We start from the raw sequence: 21,599 nt of genomic DNA on the forward strand, positions 1-21,599 counted from the left end.
TATGCATGTATGTGACTGTTCAAGTGCAACGCCCAAAAAACGGCTTGAAAACAGTTCGGTTCTAACGTGGTGACAGGCAGCATATGTGCACATGTTTGCAAACACTGAGGCCATGTTTACATTAGAGCATTTGCGTTTTAAAACGGCATTTTAAAATGAAAACGATCCTCGTTTATACTGGCATTTTAAAAATAATCTTCATCCACACTATACACCACCATAAACGCATGAAACATGACCAATCACGTAACTGGGCATGCGCATAAAAGTGTAAAATAACTTATTACTCTAATAATAGCTTACCTTTGCACGTTTATGCAGCCTAGGGGTGTGCGATATTGTCAAAAAGTCATACATGGGTCCTTTGCTGGCAACTATAACAGACACTATTTTTGAACCTATAAAAATGTGTTTGGGAAAGTCTTATACTGTTCTATTTCCCCCCTACAACATATTAATATGATTAATAGGTTAATTTTGATTTTATAACTAAACAGAAAGGTCTTTATGATTTAAAAAGAAAGCATTCAAGTGAACAGTACTAAACAGTAGCGAACTTGAAGCAAAAATAAATTTCAGCAAATGCAAACTTCAATCAAGCATAGTAAGAGGTGAAGTATTGTTTTAGCCTACCAGAAATGCTTATTGCATTAATTTTTAAAAGTGTGCGAGGACCGTGCACTTCCTCCGCTAGCAACACACAAACAGCTAATAGCGCAAGCGCCTAAACGAGCATTATATTAATGACGTTGAGTTTATTGTTTTTATTAATTTATATTCACAAAACGTATCAACAAAACATCGATTAAAATTAAGAGACAAATTATCTGAAACGAAATTCATTTTAAAGTAGCAAACAAAACTTACATTAAACTGGAAAATAATGTCTGACCCATTACAATTCTCCCTTCATATTGGCCTTTACAACGCCTATATGGCGTTTAAAATTACAGTCTATCTTTCGTAAGCTAACTAAATTTAAACAAAACATAAACACTTATACTGTTCTAGCTCCCCCCTACAACATATTAATATGATTTATAGGTTAATTTTGATTTTATAACTAAACAGAAAGGTCTTTATGAATTAAAAAGAAAGCATTAGAGTGAACAGTACTAAACGAACTTGAAGCAAAAATAAATTTTAGCAAATGCAAACTTCAATCAAACATAGTAAGAGGTGTAGTATTGCTTTAGCCTACCAGAAATGCTTATTGCATTAATTTTTAAAAGTGTGCGAGGTCCGTGCACGTCCTCCGCTAGCAACACACAAATAGCTAAAAGCCAAGCGCCTAAACAAGCATTATATTAATGACGTTGAGTTTATTGTTTTTATTAATTTATATTCACAAAACTTATCAACAAAACATCGATTAAAATTAAGAGACAAATTATCCGAAACGAAATTCATTTTAAAGTAGCAAACAAAACTTACATTAAACTGGAAAATAATGTCTGACCCATTACAATTCTCCCTTCATATTGGCCTTTGCAACGCCTGTATGGCGTTTAAAATTACAGTCTATCTTTCGTAAGCTAACTAAATTTAAACAAAACATAAACACATTAAACCCAACAATACTCAAACATTAATATAAAACAGACATTATCTATAAGGATACATGTTAAAACAATCCGATATAGCGTTTATAATAGGTTGGTAGATGTTTACTATTTTTGGCAAAACCTCCGTTGCAAACCAACATTTACATGAATAAAATAATTTTTACTTTGAAAATGATGCGCTGTCACGTTAACGTCAGCTGTTCGTTTACATAAGACTCCGTCTACGTTCATTTACACTCAGAGCAACGTCTGAGTTCTCAAACTAAAACAGGGTCTTCAGCGTTTGCGAACGAATCCGTTTATGAGGGTCGAAAACTGTGATGTAGTGTAGATGAAAGGCGTAAACGTAGCAAAAGTAACGCGTTTTAAAGCATAAACGCATTAATGTAAACATAGCCTGAGATGATAGGGGACAGATGCGTTTCTTTTGTCTTCCAAGTTTCCAACAATTTAATATAAGGACTACAAAACAGTCAATTGTAATTTATTATGAAATTGCTTCAGCCAGTTTTTGGCATTTATATGAGACAGCAAGTGCACCACGCAGGTTTTACACAGACATTTCACGTATGTATCCTCATAAAAAATAATGCATTATACTAGCTTACAATTAAAATCTTTAGAATTAAAGAAGATAATTTAGTGATATGTGCTCAGGGCCTGGTTTTTCAAAAGGTTTAATCCGGATAAAATTTATCCGGATTTAGTAATCCTTTTTTTTGCGATCCGTGATCATGTTATCCAGCTTACTTTTGAGCCAGTTTTTCAAAGCAACATCCAATTGGATCGATCTGATCTGGATAGGAACTTTTCAGGATAATCAGTGCTCAAACAGGATATGAAATCACGATGTAGAACTAGATATGTAAAGAGCAACATGTAGAATAGCCAGTGTGGGGTCAATATAAGTTTATTTTTATTTGAAATGAAAACACACATTTAAAAAAAAATAAAAACAAGAACCCCACCCCATCATCTTCCAGCAGTCCGCAAATCTGAGACCTACAACAGAAACACTGAATTACATATATATATAAAATATATATATTAGTGATGCACCGATGTATCGACCACCGATATTTATCGGCCACCAATATTTATCGGCCGATTTTTGATGAATTTGAAGCTATCGGCAATAGCACGAGAAAGGCTGATACCGATTGTTTATTAATTAAATGCATAAAGAAATCCATTATATGTAAAAATTGAGTTAATGTTGTTAATAAAATAAATGCTGAATAGCAAAAACCACCTTTGAAGGTTGTCATGCTGTCTTATTATATTTGTTTTAGCTTAATTTGTGCCTCTCTTATTATGTTGGTCAGTTGAATGTTAATTAGATCCAATCCATGTTCAGTAAAAAATAATTTGATGCAGAAACAACCTAGCTAATAGACCAACTGTATAGTATTGTATGCAAGTGTTTAATATCAGTATCGGCCAGAAGTTGTCAGTTTAAATCGGTATCGACCCAAAAAATCCTATCGGTGCATCCCTAATATATATATATACACACACACACACACACACACACACACACACACACACACACACACACACACACACACACACACACACACGCACACACACACATTCTGGTTTACATGTTTTGTGGGGACATTCCATAGACGTAATGCATTTTATAACATACAAACTGTATATTCTATTCCCCTTACCTGCCCCATTCCCTAACCCCAACCATCACAAAAACCTTTCTTGTACCTTAGATTTTCAATAAACATCATCTTGTTTGATTTATAAGCTTGTTTCCTCATGGGGACATCAAAATGAGGCTATTTTATGAGGCCAAACTCTTTCTACTTTGCTGTAGGCCTATAGACCTTTTGCGTGTTTGCAAACAGAGATGACGTTTTTTTGTGGGCGGAGCCCAACTGGTGGCAGAAAGTGAATGCTTCTCAATAGCTGTGTGAAGTGTTTTAGCATTAAACTGTGATTTTTAAGGATCCGGTGTTCTGTAGAAGTCTGTTTCCCCTATATTTCTCTTAAGTGTAATGTTTCTTATAACGTTTTCACCAAGTTACGTTTATTTTTTAAATAAATTAAAAGTTTTAATGGCTTGGCCACTGATATGCTTGCATGTATGTAATGTATTGTTCTTTATTGGTAAATCAATTATTTTTACAGTATGAATCTCTGAAGTACTTATAAGAGCAATACTATCATGTATTCTGTATAATATCATTTATTAAACATTTAATCATTTCCTGTTTTCAATTTCTTCCTTATATTTTTATCCTACGTGTTTGATCTAAAACTATTATGTTTACATACAAATTAATTTGTAGAGGCCTGTTTATATATTATTAACACTTTACATCGTGTGTGTGTGCTATGTTTATATATTTATTAGTAAACATCATAATTTAGAACAAACAGGAAGAAGACATAGGCTAAGATATATGGTAAAAAGAAGTAATAGAAAATGAAAAAAAAAATACGAAAACTTTAATAAATGGTAATATTATTGATATTATGAACTAATTAAAATCTTTAATCTTTCTAAATAAATTATAAACGTAACGTGATGAAAACGCTATAAGAAACACATAGAGGGATCAGACTTCGACAGAACACCGGATATCTTCTCTAATTATTTTCTATTCAAATAATTAAAAGATTTTCAGATGATTTCATCAGTCCAGTCTGTCCGGTTGAGGGCTTTTATTGCAACCATAAACACCTACATTTATCTTCAAATGGTGTCTTCGACGACGATATACTATAAAAATGAAGGTCATCTATTTTGGCATTCCTATTCTGACACTCAACAGCACAACAAAACATTTTCTAGTGAGTTATATTGTTCATTTCACTCGTGTCTCATTCATTTCCACTGTTTTTCTGCCACCACATGCGCGCGTGACGTAACTGTGGCGTCGACTCGCAAAAGGTCTATACTGAAAGGCTAAATATGTTAAAGCCTACCTAATCACTGTAGCTGGACAGATGAACAAATAAAATTAAAACCTTATAAATAAGATAGGATATCTTGTAAGACAGTGGTTCTCAAACTTTTCTAGCATGCGGTCCCCCTTGTGTATGGCGCATTCCTTCACGGCCCTCCCAAAGAAAATTTATGAAAAGAAACTGTTTTAAAACTCAACTTTTGATTCAACAAAACATGATACGAAGTAGTGCTGTTGGTTAGTAGTCTTATTTTTTAGGTTTAATTGCACAGAATTCATGATAACTTAATTTATTTTATAAAATGTCATAAAACTGGGGCCCCCCTGAGACCATCTCACGGCCCCCCAATTTGAGAACCACTGTTGTAAGATACTGCCTGATCCAAATATAGTATTATTTGATACATTTTTAAAGTTTTCATAAAATTTTGGCCATGAAATCCACGCTGAATCCACCCTTCAGATTTTTTGATCCAAATCCTACAAAAAAGTTGTGGAAAAACCCAAACTAAAGGATTGATCCGGATCAAAACCAAGATTGGATTACGTGATTGAAAAACCGGGCCCAGGAGATTGTGATTGACTGTTAATTGTGTGGTTGCTGGTAGTGGGGTGCAGCGTGCTGGAAAGAGAGATGTGTATATTAGTAAAATAAAGCCAGAAATGTGGATTTTGTGCTGTGTTCATCATGAAAAGTGTGAGGTACTGCTAAACAATCACACCTTATGATTTGTTTCTTTTTGAATTCAGATTAAATAATAATTTAAATATTGAAGGTGAGACTACATTACTCACTAAAAACAGTTGGGTTAAAAATAACCCAATAAATAACCCAATGGTGGGTTACTATAGCACCAACCCATTGTTGGGTTATTTTAACCCAATGCATTGGGTAGAAAGTTTTACCCAATTAGTTGGGTTAGGAAATAACCAATTTGTTGGGTTATTTTTGCAATGCTGTTTTAACCCCATTATTATTATTATTATTATTATTATTATTTATTACTATTATTTGCTTTATAAATAAATAATACAAAACTTACAAATACATTTATAATGCTTTATTTTCATTTAGTCATTTGCACCTGCATTTAAATGTATAAATACATACATGTATAGAAGCATAAATACATACACACATACATAAATATATACATACATAAATAAACAAAAACATAAGAACAAAACAAATCTACTCAATCTTATCCAACTACAAACTGCTTAAAAGCATAGTTCACACATTTTGTCATCATTTTCTCCCTCTCATGTTGTTATAAACCTGTATATAAGTCTTTACTTTGATAACCACATATTTCAAAGAATTATGAGCCCCATTCGTTTTCATAGTATTCTTTTTTCCTACTATGACAGTCAATGGGGCTCATGATCTGTTTGGTTTAAACATTACTCAAAATATCTTCCTTTGTGGTCATCAGAACAAAAAAATGTGTACAGGTTTGTAACGACAGGAGAGGAAGAAAATTATGACAATTTTCATTTTTGGGGGAACTGTCCCTTTAAGCAGGTGACAGTGTGTTCAGGAAACATCACATGGTACAAAATGTATTGTGTGTTACAGAAACTACTTAACAGTAGTGAAAGGCTTGGGATACTCTGTATAAAATGTAAAAAAAAAAAATTAAAGCATGTGTCAACTGCTGGTCTTGCTCCTGGGCCATGCATGCCTCCCCACGATAACAAAGGCTTGTGATTAGTCGAATTCATCCCATAGGAGGACATGGGGTCTTCGTCACACTTCCTCCTCCAAATACTGAATTATGTTTGTTTTCTGGCCTGAAGACAGAATTTTCACAATGTAAATATGCACACATAAACAGGATAAAAAACTAAGTGTCATAAATGATACTTACAGGTTGCAAATTAATAAATGTTTGCTTTGCCTCTTGGTACTGTAGGAAGGCTGAATAATCTTGCTGGCCATTTTGTAAGGTTTTTAATGCAACATCTCCAAGAATGTCTACATTTAAAGAAAATAATAATTAATTAAATCTCAAAGCAAACACATCTGGCACGCTGAATAAATACTCTACTTTGACAGTAGATGGCGCTGAATTGCAAATTCAACCGTTACCGGGGTTACAGTAAACAGTACGTGCAGGATTAAACAGCGCTTTATCAGGGATTATACTGAAGTAAGACGACAATAAAATGCCATCGAGTCATTTCTTAAGACATTTACATTCAGAATCACATTTATATTACAGCTCTGTGTCTATAACACAGACCGCCAAAATAAAATATTTGGAGTAAAAAGCAGCCGGTTGCATCCCTTACAAAAGTTAAAAAACGTTTTTTACTACACTTTAAACCAAAAAACATTGTCTGTTACAGAAAGCATGGTTAAAGCAATATGGCAATCAATACGCCATGAAACTAACGTTATACTACTAAAAGAAGAAATGATTCATTTTTGTAAGGGGCCATGCTGTTGGTGCTGTTTAGTATTAAAATAAATTGCGATGTCTCTCTACGTTTATGATGGCTTAAAAATGCGTTTGGCATCGGTAACAGTTAATGAATGGAACAGGTGTAACGGACAAAAACTAGACAGCAGCGTTTTTGTACACTTATTTAAACGTGACTGATAGTTTACTGTGTTTTAGAGCTTAAAGACACTTTGTAGCAAAATAAAACATTACACAGAGATATATATTTTAAAACGTACCTCTCGTGTCTGTCCGCACTCAGCAGTGGCACCGGTCAACCGTTGAAATTCAAAATGCGTGACGTGAGCCCGATTTTAACCCAACTCTCTGGGTTGTTATGGAAATAACCCAATACAAGCTAGGAATAACCCAACAGAACAACCCAATACGTTTAACCCACCTATTGGGTAAAACAAATAACCCAACGGTTTTTAGAGTGTAGAGGTGGACTGCAGTATCCTCTGCATTGTTGTATCTGTCTGTTCACCTGTCTGTCTGTTGTTTTGAAGGCGGCGTCTCTGACTGTTGACCTTTGTGGAGAGGAACAGGAACCAGGATACTGTGCCGTGAGCAATGTGGCCGTTAATACAGACTGGTAAGAAATACACAAATTGCTGTAGACTGCCCAATGATATTCAACATGACATCAAACAGATTTCTGGTCAAATGAATGCATGCATTAGGGATGTCAATTTATGCAATTTCCCATATTCGATGATCATTTAAATTAACGATCAATCAATCGAATAATCGTTAACAGTAATAGTGCAATAAGCCTTCACTGCAGTGGCATATAGCCAATGACATAAAAGTGTGCATAAAAACGACAACTTCCTCACGCGAATTAAAATTTTTTATTTTGTCTAAATAACATGCTAGTGGGATTGTAAAATGAGTCAATGTAGTTGTTGTTTTGATAAAATCATCATTATCTCGTAATGAAATATAATGACTAATAGACACAGTGTATAACTCCGCCTCACATGGGCACTCTGCAACAGACGCATGAAAGTCCATGTCAAAATAACAGTTTTATTATCATCAAGTGTTATTTATCAAGTTGTTTACCTCGCTTTCCGAGTCGTTGATACACTGTTTGTAATTATATCCAAGAAGCACACGAAGTGCACTTTTCTCGTCGTCACCTCAGCTTAGACGTACTTTCAGCAAAGATGCTTATATTACGGAGATGTCAACCTTCCATTAGAAAACACGCAGCGCCTCAGCCAGTCAATAATGATGATCAGTGATATATGTTGCGGGCATTCAGGGTGTAACGACAGTCAGTTTACATTTGACAGTTTCTTGCCATAATTTAAGATTACATTTTAATCTGTTCATTAAAAACGGCTTCTGGTCTCCTTCTCTGTATATAGCAGCGTTGCTATGCTAATCTTGCAGGCTTCCCTGAAAGAGGGTCTTTGCTTTCGGTATCCTAAACGTATTTGCATTTTCTCCATCGGACCCTCTCAGATCCACTGCGGATGTCATTTCGTTGCGTTGGCAGCCAGCCAGCCTCGTCTCGCATGACGTTAAAAAGCACATGCGTGTTCTTGGCATCGAGCATCGTTGTGATCATAGCTAGTAGTTTAACTTTTGCGCGCTCGCTTAATTTTTTTTTCTCCGACTGTATGTGTTTTGCGCAGGCGCCGCACACACGTGCATGATCTTGTTTTTCAACAATCGTTAAGTTTTATCGAGTAAATTCTTATCGGCAATTAATCGAAGATCGATTAATTGTTAACATCCCTAGCATGCATCTTAAGTTTTATCAGTAGTCTTAACTTACGACCTCTGAAACAGATTTACAATCTAGTGTGGCACAATTTTATGTCATATGTTTTACATATGTTGTTTCAGTCCAATTCACATTAGATTATGTAAACATTTGATACTACAGAATAGTCTTGAATAATTATCTGTCTTATTATAATGTTGTTTACAATGTGTGTCTATCAGGATTCTGGACGTTCAGCCGAACCGTCTGTCTGTCGGAGGCGTTCGTTCAATCGAAGCTCTCTTGCATCGTAAAGGTCAGGTGGCCACGCATGACTTCGTTGGTTGCATCATGGAGTTTGCGGTGAACGGGCGACCTCTGGAGCCATCTCAGGCTTTAGCTTCACACGGCGTCCTCGATAGGTCTGTTACCGAGAATACACACCACACTTTAAATCCCTGAGTCACAGTAATTCAGTCTTGTCAGTCCCGTGGCCTCAGGCCTTATTATCATGGCATTTCACAGTTGTGAAGCAGGTTTTTATTTGACCTCAGATGGCTGCTGCTTTACCGGAATGTAAACATTCATGTTGGCGTCTGCAGTCTTGACCGCTTGGCCCTTGGACTTTGTTCAGATTCTTTCAGCTGTTTTTACAGTTCATGGATTTCTTTCTGTCCACAGATGTCCCAGGTTAGAGGGTGCTTGTGCTTCTGATCCCTGTAGACACGGCGGTACCTGTCTGGACATGTGGTCATGGAGACAGTGTCAGTGTGCCGAGGGATTCACTGGACCCTCCTGTGACAAATGTGAGTATTTCAGGTGTCAAACATGAGGCAAAAGCTTGGTATGATATTGGGTAAAAATAATTAAAGGCGGGGTGCATGATTTACAACAAAAAAAAAACACTTTGGAAAAGGGAGTCAGGCCAAGTACCAAAACACACTTGTAGCCAATCAGCAGTAAGGGGGGTGTCTACCAACCCACATCATTGCCTGGGTAGCTTATGTGAGGGGCGGGTCTATCAAAAGAAGGTCCAGATTCTATTGGGTTAGGGGTGTGTTTGTTTAGGTTATTTTAAATGTCAACATTGGCTTTCAGAGATCAAACACCCCGCATTTATATAAAATATTTCATAGTAACTTAATGCCTTGAAACTGTTTTTATTAATGATAGCAGGATCCCCCAATTATAATGAACTGTTTCCGTGGGCCCCCTTTGTTATTATATATATCCATTTATATTTTAGTTTGTATAAAGAAACAATAAAACTATGTTAGATAAACAATAATTATAAAGACTAAAGCTCATTGTTTCTGTATTTAAATAATTGGCGACACAGTAGACTTAAACTATTTTTGCTTTGTCTTTTTATTCTAAAATTTTTGGGGACCCCTTAGAACCTACAGGGGTCCCAGGACCCCAGTTTAAAAACCCCTGGCCTAAAAACATACACATATACATACACACACACACACACACACGTGCCCCTGGACCACAAAGTTATAAGTAGCACAGGTATATTGTAGCAGCAATAGCCAACAATACATTGTATGGGTCAAAATTATTTCTTTTTTTAAAGCCAAAAATCATTAGGATATTAAGTAAAGATCATGATCCATGAAGATATTTTGTAAATTTCCTACCGTAAAAATATATAAAAAATGTATTTATCATTAGTAAAATGTGATGCTAAGGACTTCATTGGACTGTGATTTTCTCAATATTTTGTTTTTGCAGTCTCAGATTCCAGATTTTCAAATAGTTGCATCTTGGCCAAATATTGTCCTAAAGTTTATTTATTCATGATGAAGACATTTTTGTTTCGGGTTTTAAAACATGCAGGAATTAGAAAATATAGTGCAGGACTTGCTTAATGTTAAAATAGAGAGATAAAGTTCGAATATAAAGCCGATTATTTGTTCGATTAATCGATGAATCGGATAAAAAACAAAAAACAAGAAAAGCATTCATTTCCAACCCCTTATTCAAAACAGACCTAAAATCTTTAGAAATTGCACAAACATGTTGCTCCTTGAACACACCTGAGCTGTTACAATAATAATAAAATAAAAATGGACTAACACAAAAAAATACACATGTATGCTTTACATTTGCCAAATATATAGACTTTTTAATGATGCATTTCCCATCAAGGGAGGCTTCATCAAAAGAAGGATCAAAAAGATAGTATATGAGTACACTCTCAGAAATAAAAGTACAAAAGTTGTCACTGGACAGTACCCTTTTAAAAAAGGTACACCTTTACCAAAAAGTGCATATTACTTTAAAAGTACATATTGGCAGTTCAAAGATACATATTTGTACCTAAATGGCACATATTAGGACCTTTTATAAAGGGTACTGCCCCAGTGACAGCTTTGTACCTGATATTTGACTTTATGTGTTTTCTCTGATCGGATGTCTTTGTTAAAACCATTTACATTTGGGCACATAAATGCGTCTTGTGAAAACGGAAAATGCGTCTTCTACTCCCGCGCAAAATTCAAATACACTTCATTACGTAAGGGATAATCCACGGCCAGCCATGCATTAAAGGGTTTTAATGCACGACGTAGAGGCGAAGAACCACCCGACGCGTAGCGGAGGGTGGTTGCCTCTGCGAAGTGCATTAAAACCCTTTAATGCATGGCTAGCCGTGGATTATCCCGCTTATACCTTGGTTATTTGCCAAGTTAAAGCTGTAATTAATGTTTACAGTGTAATTTTAACCGACAGGTAAAAAATGACGGTCATCTTCTTAAGTTAAGGCTCGCACTCCATCCGCTTTAAATAAAGTAGTGCCATTGTATTGCATTTATTTAAATGAATTATCATATTTATTTAAACTCATTAAATAATTTATGAATGACAGCCAACACTGACAATGACAAGGCAATCTTTATTTGAACTAATCATTTATTTAAATGAATTATGTAAAGTGTGAAATAAAACCGACGTCTCTAACCACGATTACTATATAAGGACACATTACATTTATTGAAATGGATTAAATTAAATGAAAACAAAAATCAAACAGTTGGAAATCTCTCTCTCGCTCTCTCTGCAAGTGTAACTGTGTTACTATGGTTACCAATGTTTATAGTAGTGGATTAATTTCTAACTTTAATCAAACTGACTGGAACTACCTGTGCGTTAAACGGTTTTAATGCACACCTTCCAGCCAATCAGAATCGAGTATTTAAACAGACCATGGTATAATTCGCCTTAAAAAATGTATTTAAGATGTTTATGCAACAACGGGCGGCACTTACTGTATGTTGTACTGTATATTGGGCCGGGCACGCGCGTCTCCTTGCTCGGCTGGAGCGCGCAGTAAAGAACAGCAGGAGAGTGACGGCGCGATGATTTAACATACAGGTCCATGACGGGGAAAAGCGTTCATACAACGCTCTCTCTCAGTTTTATTTCTTTGTTTAATATCATTGGAGTTTTTTATTCGTTCTAGAAACTTTTTTTACTCGCTGTCGTCGCTCCATAAAGCATAAGCGTGTCGTCTTTGTTTGTTTACCTCTTTGTCGGCTATAACTTCCAGGTGACGCACTTACGTTTGGGAGGAGTAAAACACTGACATGTGGTTTTCCTCTACCTTTGCTGTTTTTTTATCTTTTCTCCGTCCTGTCTATGAGGCGCCGAACTCTGCAAGCAACAGTGCGGGAGAGAGACCGACGCTCCGCCCCAAACCGCATACTTCCATACTATATAGTAGGCAAAAAGCACTACTTCTCGTACTCTTTGCCTACTATATAGTATGGAATTAGGCGGTTTGGGACGCAGTGCAAGTGTGTTCACTCCGCTTCGCGCTAAACTGAAGTTTTTCCTTTTTTTTTATTAAACGTCTCTGCGTCACGCGACACAACGAATCCATTATGAAATTCGTTGCCAACACTTTTAGTAATCGATTTTTATCGATTTAATCGATTCGTTGTTGCAGCCCTAGTGTTTTTCTTAAGATACAATTTTTTTTGCAAAAAGCTGAAATAAGTGCATTTTTGTGAAGGAGTTTTGTTAGAGGTCAGATTCAGAATGATTATCAAAACATACACAGAGTTTAAAATTGGTAAATACGGTATTACAGATTAACATAAAAACTCATTAGGAACACTTTTTTCATGCAAATGTTTTCTCTTAATTGATAAGATAACTCGTCAATGGCAGGGAAAGAGTTAAAATAGTTACGAGATAGATACAGTTCAGGACCTGATTTATGTTAAGAGTTATCGAGAGCAACTAGACATGAAAACGACCTTTCTTGCGCTGACTGACAGATCCGAAGCATGAACAGACGCATGATATATAGACATCTACACATAAATACAGTTTTAAACTTATCTATTTTGGCAAAAATTAACACAGATATAATCTGTTATGTCTTAAGTGAATGTTTGATTAACGGTTGGGGAAAAATATCTGATGTGTAACATTATATTACATCCTTGCATTACAGTAGATCTTACAGCTGTCTGTCTCAATGTCATTCAAACAATAAAAGAAAGAAAAAAAGTTTTTTAAACTTTAAACAGGTGTAGCTCTCTTATTTTTTTATATATAATAGAGAAAGTCAAAATATAAAAACTCATTTTAAAAACTTGACTCAAGTTTGCCGTCACTGGTCACATGTAAGGTTTAACGTATAGCTATGTGGATTTGGATCAATGAGATTTCACCCAGAGCGACAACATCATCTTTAGAATCAGAATCACCTTCATCGCCTCTTTTTACATCTCTCTCTTTCTCTCCATCTTTCAGATATCACAGCAGACACGGCTCTCTCTCTGGATGGTTCTGGCCGTCTGGACTACAGTTTAAGTCAGAGCCGAAAGAGAGACATATTGCTGTGGAGAGCCCTGCAGGACTCCAACCGACCCGACTCAGAATACAGCAGCCTGGAGCTGAAGTTCCGCACGCGCAGCGCTTCTGGAACACTGCTGCACGCACAGGAGAACTCAAACTACACAACCATAAGGGTACGACACACAGTTGTGTGTGTGTGTGTTTGTGTGATTCTGGGCTGATGGCCAGCTGGCTAAACTCTCTCCCCCGCCTCTCCGTCCAGTCGTCTGCTGTGGCGTTCTGTACGACTACTGAGGCCACAGAGAGCTACTACTCAACACACACACAAACACAACAACACACATGGACCGTATTTCACTGTAAAATGTCGGACATCTCCGATTTGTTCTCCAGAAATTGCTGCTGATCTTTATTTGGTTCATCTTGGCAAAACAGATTTTCCATGTCCAGATTTTGTAGGACTTTAAATCAGTTTCCTCTCAACTGCATGTTACGGGAGATCCTTTTAGATTGCTTTTCCATTCAGTAATGAATCCGTCAGATTTTTGCATGCAGATGTGTTTTTGATCATGAAAAACACACAGCGAGCAGACTACCTAAACAGCACAGGAATCAAAGACGAAGTTTTCACAGCAAAAGCTGTCTTTTAAATCTATACATTTACACTGAAGATCAAATGTAAAGACTGATTTGAAGGCAGCTGCCAATGTAGACCGCAGTGCAGTAGGGTTTGGAAACACGGCTGAGAGAAATGTTTTTATCTTCTTCTGAAAGAAAAAAAGCACATTTTAGATTATTTATCATTTTCTTTCTGTCTTGTTTTCACTATCTGTTTCTTAGCTGAAGAACGGTCTTCTGCAGTACGTGTCTGATGCTGGTGTGGCCGGTAAAGTGGAGAGGATTGTAGGAGATGTAGTTTTGTCCGATGCACAGTGGCATACGCTGAAGCTTCAGAGAAACGGATCGTCCACCGTCCTGCGCATCGATGACTCCAGCTCTAGAGTCATTCTGCACAATACGCAGGACTTCGGAGGGATTGAAGTTCATACGCTCTCTCTGGGAGGAGTCCCGGGACGAGTCTCTCAGCCGAAGGCCGCACCAGGTCAGTTTAACAAACAGATTCATCCTAAGTGGTATTCATGGTGTTTTTAGCATCACTACTGACGTTCAGTACTACAAAGTGTGTGCAAACTTAACTCATTCCCCGCCAGCATTTTTTGTGATTTTCACTAAAGTTTCACAAAATGCCTTCCAGGAAAATATATAGACATACAAATATATCAAATGAAAGAACAGACCCTCTGCCTTCAAACAAACAATAAACAAACAAAACGGGAAAAAAACATTCATCCCATCCTATCTTATATACCGAGCCCCTAAGGTGACATTGGAGTAAAAAAAATCTAAAGTTTAGTTTCATGTGCTCACGCGAAACTGTCATGTGCTCACGCGAAACTGTCATGTGCTCACGCGAAACTGTCATGTGCTCACGCGAAACTGTCATGTGCTCACGCGAAACTGTCATGTGCTCACGCGAAACTGTCATGTGCTCACGCGAAACTGTCATGTGCTCACGCGAAACTGTCATGTGCTCACGCGAAACTGTCATGTGCTCACGCGAAACTGTCATGTGCTCACGCGAAACTGTCATGTGCTCACGCGAAACTGTCATGTGCTCACGCGAAACTGTCATGTGCTCACGCGAAACTGTCATGTGCTCATGCAAAAACTTTCGCTTTCAGGCGAGCACGCGATAGTTTCGCAGGCGAGCACGCGATAGTTTCGCAGGCGAGCACGCGATAGTTTCGCAGGCGAGCACGCGATAGTTTCGCAGGGCGAGCACGCGATAGTTTCGCAGGCGAGCACGCGATAGTTTCGCAGGGCGAGCACGCGATAGTTTCGCAGGGCGAGCACGCGATAGTTTCGCAGGGCGAGCACGCGATAGTTTCGCAGGGCGAGCACGCGATAGTTTCGCAGGGCGAGCACGCGATAGTTTCGCAGGGCGAGCACGCGATAGTTTCGCAGGGCGAGCACGCGATAGTTTCGCAGGGCGAGCACGCGATAGTTTCGCAGGGCGAGCACGCGATAGTTTCGCAGGGCGAGCACGCGATAGTTTCGCAGGGCGAGCACGCGATAGTTTCGCAGGGCGAGCACGCGATAGTTTCGCAGGGCGAGCACGCGATAGTTTCGCAGGGCGAGCACGCGATAGTTTCGCAGGGCGAGCACGCGATAGTTTCGCAGGGCGAGCACGCGATAGTTTCGCAGGGCGAGCACGCGATAGTTTCGCAGGGCGAGCACGCGATAGTTTCGCAGGGCGAGCACGCGATAGTTTCGCAGGGCGAGCACGCGATAGTTTCGCAGGGCGAGCACGCGATAGTTTCGCAGGGCGAGCACGCGATAGTTTCGCAGGCAAGCACGCAAAACTAAACTTTACTGCACATTAAGGGTTTCGCGTGAGCACATGAAAGTTTCACGTGAGCACATGAAACTAAACTTTATTTAATTTTTGCTCCATGTCCCCTTAGGGGCTACGTACTTATAAACTCTTAAATATGGATATTTTTCTTTAAAAACACTTTTTTAACAAAAAGTTGTAATAGTTGCATTTTTGTAAAGGAATTTAGTCAGAGATGGCTTCAGTTTTTTCATAAATTGGGTAAGTGCGTGGATAATTGCGGTATTGCAGATTAACATTAAAATTTATCAGGAACGCGCAAATGTTTCTCTCAATTGACGAGATAACTCTTCAATGGCGTGGAAAGAGTTAAATAGCGTGCACTGTTGCTTTTCTGTTAAAGCATCCAAAAATGCTCAAACTTTCTTTGAAGGGACCTTTGCCATATATGAATACCAGAATATTATAATGCTTTCTTTTGATTGGCCATGCAGTTTTGTATGGGCATGCAGAAAACAGCAAACATTTTACTTATTGATAGCTGTATAGAGAAGCATTATAGAGATGCATTATAGAGCAGCACGTTTAACGCCAAAGAAATAGTCTGTGTGATAAGTGTACAGTTTTATTTAATAAAATCTGATATTTCCTGGTTCAGAAACAGAGAAAAAAAACACAGTATAAATTATGAAGTAGACTTTAGCACAGAGAAATTTCTCCTCGCAGGCCCTTGATGCATTGTAGCTTCGTTTACATTTTCTTCCTGAAACAAAACTCAGAAATGTTTTTCTCTACAAGTAAATGTGACAGCAGAAGGTTGTGTGTGCACGTGTGTGTGTGTGTGTGTGTGTGTGTGTGTGTGTGTGTGTGTGTGTGTGTGTGTGTGTGTTAAGTAGGTTAGGTTGAGGGCTGCCAACAGGAAAGAATGTCTGAACTTTCCTCCTCAGGACCAATAAGCAATTTAGCAAGCAAAACTATAATCCATTTAAAATGCTTTTAGGAGAGAGAGGGAGAGCGAGAGAGAGAGAGTGAGGGAGAGTAAGGGAGAGCGAGAAAGAGAAAGAGAGAGAGAGCGAAAGTGCGCAAGCGATCCCTGTTAAACCTCAGCTGGTGATAAGACCGTGAAATCTTTATATGTGCTTATGAGGACAGCAGACGACCCAAGTAAGATTTGTTCGGACAGGTTATAAAGAAAATCACCCGCACATGCTCTTATATGGTCAAACTGAGCAGCTGCTTTTTAACTTACAGTGTAAATCAAAATATCAAATAAAATTATCCAAAACTATCTTAAGGTAAACATGTTTTATGCACGCAAGGTCATGCCATATTTAAAATCAGTCTTGGGCTGAAAGAGAGAGCGAGTGCGGTAGAATTGGGCCAATCAACTTTTTCCTTTTTAATAAATAGAACCAAATGTTCTCGGTTTGAATGGGGCACAAATTCAATAAACATCTATTTACGTTGTTGAAGGTTCGTCGTTAAGCAACATGATAGTGCAGGTCTGAATTAGTGACATCAAGATTTTTCCCAGATGGAGCATTGCTGAAAGGTTGGATTTTTTTTTTTTGGCTTGCAGGGTCTTGTGTTGAAGAGAAGAGTCTGTTTCTCTTCTTAGCAATGTAAAAACGACCATTTGTTGACATGTTTCCCAGGGGAAAAATTTGGTTCTATGTTGGCTGATGCTACAACAATCAGAAACCCAAACAAAACGTCTCCCTGTGTAGCGTTAAACTAAGCAATGTCCATTTACTCAAATCAATCTCTAGTTTCTTGTAGCCAAACTTTCGATTAGCAGCGTAAAATCCGGTTAAGTTTGCAGCTTCTTCAGGCCAAAACCACACACTTCAACAGGAATAGGTCCATCACGAATAAAAACTAACATTAATGTTTTTTCTCTGTTTCTCCCTTGCTAGGTTTTGATGGGTGTTATGCCTATGTGAAATATAATGGAGAGATGCTCCCATTTAGTGGTGACCACAGGACCGTCTCCATCTCGAAAACGAACCCCTCGGTGAAGATTGGCTGTCGTGGCCCAAATCTTTGTGAAAGCAGTCCATGCTGGGACGGGCTAATGTGTGTTAATCAGTGGTACACCTATCAGTGCGTCTCACCGGGTGACTGCGCCTCAAACCCTTGCCAGCACGGTGGCAGTTGCGTGCCCGGCCGTGGAAGAGGATTCACCTGCGCTTGCGATGAGCTCTACACCGGCAGAGTGTGCGAGAGTCTTGTGGCCTGTCTGGGTGTCCAGTGTCCACAGGGTACAGAGTGCAAGCTGGGAACCAACAGAGAGTTTACCTGCAGTCCGAGCGCCAATGCAGAAGAGATGGTTCTGCCTATCTGGGCCGTGCCTGCAATTGTGGGCAGTTGTGCGACAGTCCTTGCTTTGGTGGTTTTGAGTCTCATACTGTGCAACCATTGTAAGGGCCGCAAGAAAACAAAAGTGCCAAAAGAAGAGAAGAAAACAAAAGAGAAGAAGAAAAAGAAGAAGAAGGGTAGTGAAAATGTGGCATTCGATGATCCAGACAACATTCCACCGTATGGCGACGACATGACGGTCCGTAAACAGCCAGAGGGAAACCCCAAACCTGACATCATAGAAAGGGAAAATCCTTACTTGATTTATGATGAAACTGACATTCCACACAACAACGAAACCATTCCCAGCGCCCCCTGTGCTCCGTGCCCAGGGCCGGAGGCTGACATGGAACACTACGATATTGACAACGCAAGCAGCATCGCTCCCTCAGATGCAGACATCATTCAGCATTACAAACACTTCAGGAGCCACACACCCAAGTTTTCCATTCAGCGCCACAGCCCACTAGGCTTCGCCCGCCAGTCCCCTCTTCCGCTTGGGGCCGCCAGCTACAGCTACCAGCCCGCCTACACCCAAGGGCTTCGTTCCACGCCCCTCAGCCATTCCGCCTGCCCCACGCCTAATCCTTTATCACGCCACAGTCCCGCCCCCTTTAACAAGCCATCTTCCTTCTATCGAAACACTCCTACCCGTGAACTCAACCTGGCACGACGTGAGGGCAGTCCTCTCGATTTCCACGGCGATGTGTGCCAACCTGCCATGTTCAATTATGCCACAAGGTTGGGGCGCCGCAGTAAGAGCCCCCAGACGATGGCGGGACACGGTTCTCGCCCCGGGAGTCGCCTTAAGCAGCCCATCGAGCAAATTCCACTGGAAAGTGGGCCACCAGTGGGTCTCTCAATAGAGGAGGTGGAGCGGCTCAACACTCCTCGACCCAGAAATCCCAGCATTTGCAGTGCCGACCACGGGCGCTCCTCGTCCGAAGAGGACTGCCGCCGACCCCTCTCTCGTGTCCGGAACCCTGCGGATGGCATCCCAGCTCCGGAATCTTCTTCCGAGAGTGACTCCCATGACTCCTTCACCTGCTCGGAGATGGAGTACGACAGAGAAAAACCCGTCTCTTACGGTTCTCGCGTGCCCAAGCTCTCCCAGGTCAACGAATCAGATGCAGATGACGAGGACCACGGCGGAAGGCTGCGACAGCGCCGGTACTCCAGCCGACGTGCAGAGGGTGGGCCCGGCAGTCACCACAACACTCTGTCTGAGCATCAGCATCACACTTTACCCCACAAACTGGGCCATGGGTCTAACAACTTCAATTGGGACAATCTACTGAACTGGGGTCCTGGGTTCACTCACTACGTGGATGTTTTTAAAGACTTAGCACTGCTTCCTGAGGGCGCAGCTGCAAACGATGTCGAAATGAAGAGCGGTGATGGATCTGTTACGATTCTCAACGAGGGCGAGGCTGAACAGTACGTATGAGGAGCACAGACTCACCATACTCGTACAAAATACTGATTCTTTTCAATATAAGATTAAGACGAACTTAAATGCAGTAAGGCAGAGCACTGAATTGAAAGAGACTCTCTGTTAACCAGTTTACAACTACAAACTTGTCTGAGCATTGGACTTGATAGAAACAGCAAAGACCACTGGTGCTGCATGATGTATGGCACGTTATTTACATTAAGGTTTGGCATTGATACTGTGCTTTATGACCAATTGATCTTACTTATTCAAGTCTACCGAAGTTTAGAGTGCTGTATCTCTGCTAGAAACACACATGAAGTGAATCAGAATCTGTCCAGTCTGACTGAGATCATAGAGCTGAAACCAGCTGGTTCATGATGAGAGGTCAGCGTGACCCTACTGCACTGAAGCTCTGAGCTCGGTCCATTTGGCTCATGTTTTTGTGTTAATGCCTTTAGGAAAACAGGACCATGAGCTTGGTGCGAAGATCAAGGCTGAATTTGGCTCTAGTGCTTCATGCTTCAGCCAAGAACGGGTGTTTCCCTTCCTGAATAAATAGTAACAAAACCTTGAGATATGAGAGAAATCAGGCATCTGTCTTCTGGATATTTGAGGATTATTGACTGCGGACACTATCTGTGGACTCGGTGTATTGCAGGTTTTATATGAAAATGTTTGACCTGTCAGATGCCCAACTGCTATAAGACTATGAACATTTTGTATTAATGAAGCTCATTGGAAGTCAGTGTTCTCTTTCTTGTTGTTTTTTTTTAATGTGATCAGTGTTTATAAATGTCCGTTTCTACTTTTTTACTGTTTATTAACTTAAAGGTTCAGCAGCGTTTTTATGAATATTTTTCAAATGCTGGAAATTCTTACTTTCAGCTGGAGTAAGATGAAACTTCTCGTTTTTTTTTTTTTACATTTGTTACTTATGATGTCGACAGTATTTTCCACTATTTTGATAAAACTATAACAATGTCTGATTTATACATGTAAAAGCCAATAACAGAAAATAAAATATTTATTTAAAAAAAAATGTTAAACTCTGTTTCAATGCAATATTGACGTGAACTTATTAAAATCAGGTTGGGGAAGGATTTTAAGTTGGTGTTTGCTAAACTGTAAACAGATCTGTGAGGAATCCAAGCAAAGTTTAAATAAAGTTTGGAATGAATTGAATAAGAGCTCTGAGGTTTTGGATGAGAATGAGCCCTGATTCAGCCAAACACAACACCGCCATCACACACACACACCCACGCTAATGTTTGATTCATTATAGAAGTGAGGACATCTCCTAGACTTTCTCGTAGAATTGGTCTCTGTTCTTCAAATAAGCCTCAGGTGTAACGTCTGATTTTGCACAAATGTACCGAAACTTATTGTAAATAAACCCCCATTTCAGTGCTACAGAGCTAATATTTAAACTTGTCCCAAGCTGGCCAACGGTTTGACGTGTCAAACAAATTCAATTTTATTTATACAGTGCTTTTCACAATTGTTTCAAAGCAGCTTTACATTAATAACAACAAGAGAAAATAAAAAAATCATAGGACAACAAAGAAGCAAAGTACAGCAGCTAAAATTAAATTAGTGAGCGGAGTCATAAATGTTACATATGTAACGTAAATCCAAGTTAAGTTAATGTCAGCTGACTCCCAAGGGGATAAAAAACTCCTAGGAGAAAAACCCTGTGAGGAAAAGTCTTGGGAGAAAAAAACTTGAGAGAAAGCCAGACTTAGCTGATTCTATAGAACATATAGTTTATATTAGATAATATATTATAAACATTTTATGGGAATTAAAAATTTAAATTAAAAGTTAAAGGAAGCGGCTGATTGTCGCTGGGCATACTAGGCGATCTGGTAGAAAAAATACTATATTAAATATTATATATTAAAAACATATATATTAAAATCTATACTATAAAATTGAATAAGAAT

General features: G+C 39.0%; 1 protein-coding gene and 1 long non-coding RNA gene across 2 annotated transcripts in view; one reads left to right on the forward strand and one right to left on the reverse strand.

The window, feature by feature from the left end:
- Window positions 1-20,849, forward strand: part of fat4 (FAT atypical cadherin 4) — a 112,398-nt gene extending 91,549 nt beyond the window's left edge. The window contains exons 12-17 of the mRNA XM_065275209.2: window positions 7,449-7,534; window positions 8,899-9,078; window positions 9,338-9,462; window positions 13,424-13,641; window positions 14,309-14,570; window positions 17,780-20,849. Coding sequence (XP_065131281.1) covers window positions 7,449-7,534; window positions 8,899-9,078; window positions 9,338-9,462; window positions 13,424-13,641; window positions 14,309-14,570; window positions 17,780-19,668 — 2,760 coding nt within the window. The 3' untranslated portion in view covers window positions 19,669-20,849. The remainder of the gene's footprint in view (window positions 1-7,448; window positions 7,535-8,898; window positions 9,079-9,337; window positions 9,463-13,423; window positions 13,642-14,308; window positions 14,571-17,779) is intronic.
- On the reverse strand, window positions 5,846-7,409 carry LOC135752488 (uncharacterized). The gene is made up of 3 exons (XR_010533176.2): window positions 7,179-7,409; window positions 6,364-6,470; window positions 5,846-6,286 (listed from the first exon to the last, which is right to left on the reverse strand). It is a non-coding gene; the product is annotated as an uncharacterized lncRNA (long non-coding RNA).
- Window positions 20,850-21,599: the final 750 nt, after the last annotated feature.

The sequence above is a fragment of the Paramisgurnus dabryanus genome, chromosome 16 (genome assembly GCF_030506205.2).
Source record: "Paramisgurnus dabryanus chromosome 16, PD_genome_1.1, whole genome shotgun sequence".
Taxonomy (NCBI): Eukaryota; Metazoa; Chordata; class Actinopteri; order Cypriniformes; family Cobitidae; genus Paramisgurnus; species Paramisgurnus dabryanus.